The sequence below is a fragment of the Ranitomeya imitator genome, chromosome 2, assembly GCF_032444005.1.
Source record: "Ranitomeya imitator isolate aRanImi1 chromosome 2, aRanImi1.pri, whole genome shotgun sequence".
Taxonomy (NCBI): Eukaryota; Metazoa; Chordata; class Amphibia; order Anura; family Dendrobatidae; genus Ranitomeya; species Ranitomeya imitator.
In genome coordinates, this window is record NC_091283.1 from 488,952,457 (window position 1) to 488,958,456 (window position 6,000).

At 39.1% G+C, this 6,000-nt stretch overlaps 1 protein-coding gene across 2 annotated transcripts in view; it reads left to right on the forward strand.

The window, feature by feature from the left end:
• Positions 1–6,000, forward strand: part of NGFR (nerve growth factor receptor) — a 127,731-nt gene that overhangs the window by 100,182 nt on the left and 21,549 nt on the right. For both annotated transcript variants that reach the window (XM_069751423.1, XM_069751422.1), the window contains exon 3: positions 3,793–4,152. In XM_069751423.1, the coding sequence (XP_069607524.1) occupies positions 3,793–4,152 (360 nt within the window). The remainder of the gene's footprint in view (positions 1–3,792; positions 4,153–6,000) is intronic.

Consider the following 6,000-nt stretch of genomic DNA (forward strand, 5'->3'; position numbering starts at 1 on the left):
GTCCTACCATGCAACCTAAAGTTTTTACGGTCTACTCTACAGCCTCTGTAACACTGCACAATATCCAGCCTGAAAGTCTATGAATGTAATGGAAATTTATTATAATAGAGATTGTGAGAAATATTGCAGTTTGTCTCTAAATGAGCAACCTTTGGGAAATGTTTATATAAAATTCCTTATAAATATTGTATGTTTTCACTTGCTTTCTGACTTTGTGATTGTTCTCTATCTCGGCCCTACATTGTGTACAGTATAATTGCTCAATGAGTCATATATGAGTCACCACATTTACATCTATGGTGCATCTGTTTTCCACTTGAGAGGAGAATGGATTTCCAGATTGTTATTGCATTTAATGAGGCGGGGGCATAATCAACATGTCTAACTTGACAAACCTAGGGGTCTTCTTATCAGCAACATCTTCCATATTTTTATAAATGGTAGCAACATTCATTTTCGTTGAAGATGGTCAAATGTGAACATAGAATCATAGAATGTTAGAGTTGTAAGGGACCTTCAGGATCATCGTGTCCAATCTTCTGCTCAATGCAAGATTCACTAAACCATCCCAGATAGATGTCTGTCCAGCCTCTGTTTGAAGACTTCCATTGAAGGAGATCTCACCACCTCTCGTGGCAGCCTGTTCCACTCATTGATCACCCTGAAAGAAAGTTTTTTCTAATATCTAATCTGTATCTTCTCCCTTTCAGTTTCATTCTATTGCTTCTCGTGTTTCCATGTGCAAATAAAAATAATGATGATCACTCTACACTGTGACATCCCTTCAGATATTTGCACACAGCTATTAGGTCTCCTCTTACCTTCTTTGTTGCAAGCTAAACATACCCAGACCCTTTAACCGTTCCTTGTAGAACATAGTTGCACTCCGCTCACCATCCTGGTAGCTCTTCTCTGAACTTACTCCAGTGCATCACACAGTTGTTCTCTTAATACATCCTAGAACTGTGTTTGCCTTTTTTTGCTGCTGCATAACACTGTTGACTCATGTGCAGTCTGTGATCTATTAGTATGCCCAAGTCTTTTTCTGTTTTCTGTTGCTTAATTCTATTTCTCCCATTCTATGTCATTTTAGTTTTTCTTGCCCAGATGTAGAATCTTACATTTATCCCTGTTAAATACCATTCTATTAATCACTGACTATTGTTCAAGCTTATCTAGATTCTTCTGAATTCTTTCTCTGTCTTCAGTAGTGTTAGCTATCCCTCCTAGCTTTGCATTGTCTGTAAATTTGATTAGTTTACCTTCAGTTCCCTTATCTAGATCATTTATAAAAAATGTTGAACAACACTGGGGCCTTGTGGTACCCCACCTGAAACACTCTTCCAATTGGATGTGCAACCATATATTAGTATTGCCATTCTTTGAGTACGATGACTGAGCCAGTTATGAATCTACCCAACCGTAGCCTTGCCATTCCCATACTTGGTCATTTTTTCACTAAGGATAGTATGAGGTACTTTATCAAATGCTTTGTGAACATGTATATTTCAGTCAATTACTAATTATTAAATTTGGGTGCAATACCGAGGATTCACAATATATATCACTATCTACATAAAAAAAAGTCAGTCCAAGGAAAAAATCGCAGTTGCCTCCGAGAATCAGATGGCACTTACCCATTCAACTCTATGACATCCGAATGCGGTCCGATTTTCACAGACTGGAAAAGAATATTTTATTTTTATTCTTCACATCCAAGAAAATTGAATCATGCGATGATCAAATTCTGATTAAAGTCTGATTAGCATAATCAGACCGATTTACTCGAATGTGGAGACAGCGGTCATGTGAGCCTAGGCTTAGGGTATGTGCACACGCTGAGTATTTGCAGCAAATTTTTCTGCAGCAAAAACAGCAGTGTTGGCAGGAAAAACACTGCATAAGGGTACTTTCACACTTTCGTCGTTTGGCGTACGTCACAATGCGTCAGTTTGGAGAAAAAAGCATCCTGCAAATTTGCCTGCAGGATGCGTTTTTTCTCCATAGACTTATATTAGCGACGCATTGCAACGTATGGCCACACGTCGCATCCGTCGTGCGACGGATACGTCGTGTTTTGGCAGCATCAGCGCACAAAAAAAGTTCAATGTAACATTTTTTTGTGCGTCGAGTCCGCCATTTTTGACCGAGCATGCGCGGCCGAAACTCCGCCTCCTCCTCTCCGGAACTCACAATGGGCAGCGGATGCGTTGTAAAACTGCATCCGCTGCCCACGTTGTGCTACATTTAGCACACTGTCCGTCGGTACGTCGGGCCGACGGTTTGCGACGGCCCCGTACCGACGCAAGTGTGAAAGTAGCCTTACATACACATTTTTGTGCGTGCTTTTGATGTAAATACATGCAAAAAAAAAAAAAAAACAGAAAAATAGAGTGTGATCAAGCCCTTACATTCTTTGGCTGTATTGGGCATAACTTCTGAATTACCAACTGAGATACAAGTTGCCTGTTCTGGCGATACATTGTGGTACTCTATGCAGTAACTTGTGTAGAAGCTAAATGGTATACCGTCATACAGTGTGCAAACATAAATGCCAAACAGAAGCAGCCATTATGAGTGCCATAAAGTCACTGTAACTAGAGATGGGCGGACCCCTGGATGTTCAGGTCCAGTGGGTTCGGACGAACAGTTTAAAAAAAGTTCAGGTTCGGGTACCAGAGCAATAACCAGACCTGAACCCTATTCACTTGAATGGGGAGCCTGAACATCCAGTGTTTGCCACCCTGTCATGTGCATGACCGCGCGGCAAACACTGCTTCTGATCGGCGGTAAAATCATTACCACCAGGCAGACAGCTGCAGTTACCATCCTGTCAAATGATGTGATCAGAGGTATAAACTTCAAATGAAGTAAAGTCAATACATACAACAGACCTGGCTAGAATTGTTGAAGAAGCTAATGCGAGACGCGCGTCGAGGTCCTTGCTGCACACTAGTTGTCTACCCAGGTCTGTCCTCACTTATATGTATTGACTTTATTTCAACTGAATCATGACTTTATATTAACCAGTATCATTATGATATAATGTGTCTATTGTTGATTGCACTGCACTTTACCCAGAAACACATAGTCTCCTGGGTAAGCCTAAAATCACTCATCACTTGATGATACTATTTATTTATTAATTATATCTTGATAGGTATATCAGGAGTATTTTGTGTGTATATATTTTTTAACCTTCTGCAGTGGCACGTTAACCGTAGCCATATACTATTACCAATATACTATTGCAAGGGTTACCATAGCCCCAGCAGTTATCTCTGTATATAATCTCCACTTTTTATATGTTTGTGTATTTGTTTTTAATTTATTACTAATAAATAATTGAAATCTTATATTTTTAGGCTTAGTACTTCTTATTCTCTGTAGGTTTTCATTATTTTTGAAGTGCCCTACCACCTTTAGGGCCTATTTTTAGGAATGTACTTCCATACAGTTGTTGAAATAATTATGTTAAACAGTGCTACCACTGTACACTGTGAAAATATACAGTGCCAACACAATGCCATCACATGGTGCTCAAATAATGCCAAGATACAGTGGCCAATACAGACACAAAACATGGTCCCTGGCCAATTAGGGTGCCCCATTCAGTAGGAGTCTCCGGGAGACTCTACGCCAAAGAGGACTAAGGTAATACTAAGGTAATGTAGCGTAAAGATCATCCATCCCTTGGGAAGTAACAATTAACCATACGGTGGCACCCAGAGTGTTTACAGATCTGTTATACTTTTATTATCACCTTAATTTTGTCATTTTTTCCTCTCCTAGGTGTCACCTATTCAGACACGACCAGTCACACTGAAGCTTGTAAACCTTGCACAGAATGCGACGGCAACAAGCGAATGATTGCTCCCTGTGTGGAGACTGATGACGCTCTGTGCGCTTGTGCATATGGATTCTATAAGAGCGAGGACAGCGGAGAATGTCTACACTGCAAGACCTGTCCAGTGGGATATGGCATGATCCTACCATGTTATATGAACCAGAACACTATGTGCGAAAAATGTCCTGATTGGACCTTCTCAAATGTGGACAACAACATGGACCCTTGCCTGCCATGTACAATCTGTGAAGATGAAGAGATCACGGTGAAAGAGTGCACCACGACATTAGACACAGTGTGCTTCGGTGAGTATCCATATAGAGAACACAGTATGTACAACGGTATATAATAATATTTCAGTAATGTCCAAAATAGTCGTTTTGGGTTGAAAAAATGTATGTTTTCAATTAAAAAAATCTACAACCCTTTTTGTGTATACAACTCCATTGCACACTTATGCATCTCCGTGGTAACAGACTGTAAACAAAACTTGGTGTAGTCTGATCAGTCATAGGCCCTCATTCATAAAAGCAATTTTTTGGGTGCATTGCTTTGAAAAGTTGTACAATTTTTGGGCAACTCAGAGTTGCGCATACATTTTGAGATTTTTATCATTTTCACCCAGTTTCTCCCAGCTCCGTCATAATGAATGGAGAGGAGATGACGAGCTGGAGTATTTCCTACGCCAGAGATCTTACTCCAGTGAAAGGCTGAAGTAAGATTTCTGGAGTTGTGCAGGGAGGCAGTGTGTGCATCTAAATCAATCAGGAGCATCTGACTCCAACACACACCCTCATCAAGACTGTCAAGAACAGGGGTGTCAAACTGCATTCCTCAATGGCTGCAAACAGGTCATGTTTTCAGGATTTCCTTGTACTGCACAGGTGATAATTTAATCACCTACACAAATAATGAGTTGGTGATTAAATTATCACCTGTGCAGTACAAGGAAATCCTGAAAATATGACCTGTTTGCAGCCCTCGAGGAATGCAGTTTGACACCCCTGGTCAAGAACATCGCCAATCTTAATGAATCAGGGGGCCGAAGTCTCTCCTTACAACAATTTATAGGTTAGCAAAAAAATAGAAGAGAGTGAGACTTTAAGATCAGACTACCAGGGGTTTATTTGTAGTCTGTAACCTTGGAGACACATGGATCTGCATAGGACCTGTCCACACAAAACCAAAGGAGATTGATAATTGTCTGAAAAATCTATGAAAAGTCAAGTGAAGAGGACTGAACCACCATATCAGATCAGGCTCATGAAAAAGAGTGGTGCTGTTTCTTAAAAAGAAAAGTCTACTTTTTCTTACCATTTTAAACCACCTTTAAATAATATTAAATTTTAGGATTAAACGACTTATTATTTAAAGCATCGGAATCGCATTTATAGTGTAAGAAATGTGAAATAGTCATTGTTGGACTCTCAGTAGCATGTCCACACGTCCAATTCCTAAGCTGCTTTAAAGTTGTGGGAAATTCATTAATTCTTAACAAATCTTGGCCGGATCTTTACAGAACTGAATCCAGCTTCTTTTCCCAAACCGCAAATAATACAGACAAGAAATGAGAGGCTGGATAGAAACAGCGTGTGTCCCTGATTCACCAGACTCACAGGACAGATTAGAAGTAAATTATCATAATAATTCTAGAAATAGTAAATCAGAAAAACACTCAGTGGAAGCATCGACCCGAACAAGAGGACGAGATAAGGAAGGAAAGCAAAGAGCTGTCCAAAGGAAGCTAACAAAAACAAAACGTCTCATCCTCTATCTATATATTATCTATCTATCTATCTATCTATCTATCTATCTATCTATCTATCTATCTATCTATCTGTATCTATCTATCTATCTATCTATCTATCTATCTATCTATCTGTATCTATCTATCTATCTATCTATCTATCTATCTGTATCTATCTATCTATCTATCTATCTATCTATCTATCTATCTATCTATCTATCTGTATCTATCTATCTATCTATCTGTATCTATCTATCTATCTATCCCATATCTATCTATCTATCTATCTATCTATCTATCTATCTATCTATCTATCTATCTATCTATCTATCTATCTGTATCTATCTATCCATCTATCTATCCCATATCTATCTATCTATCTATCTATCTATCTATCTGTATCTAT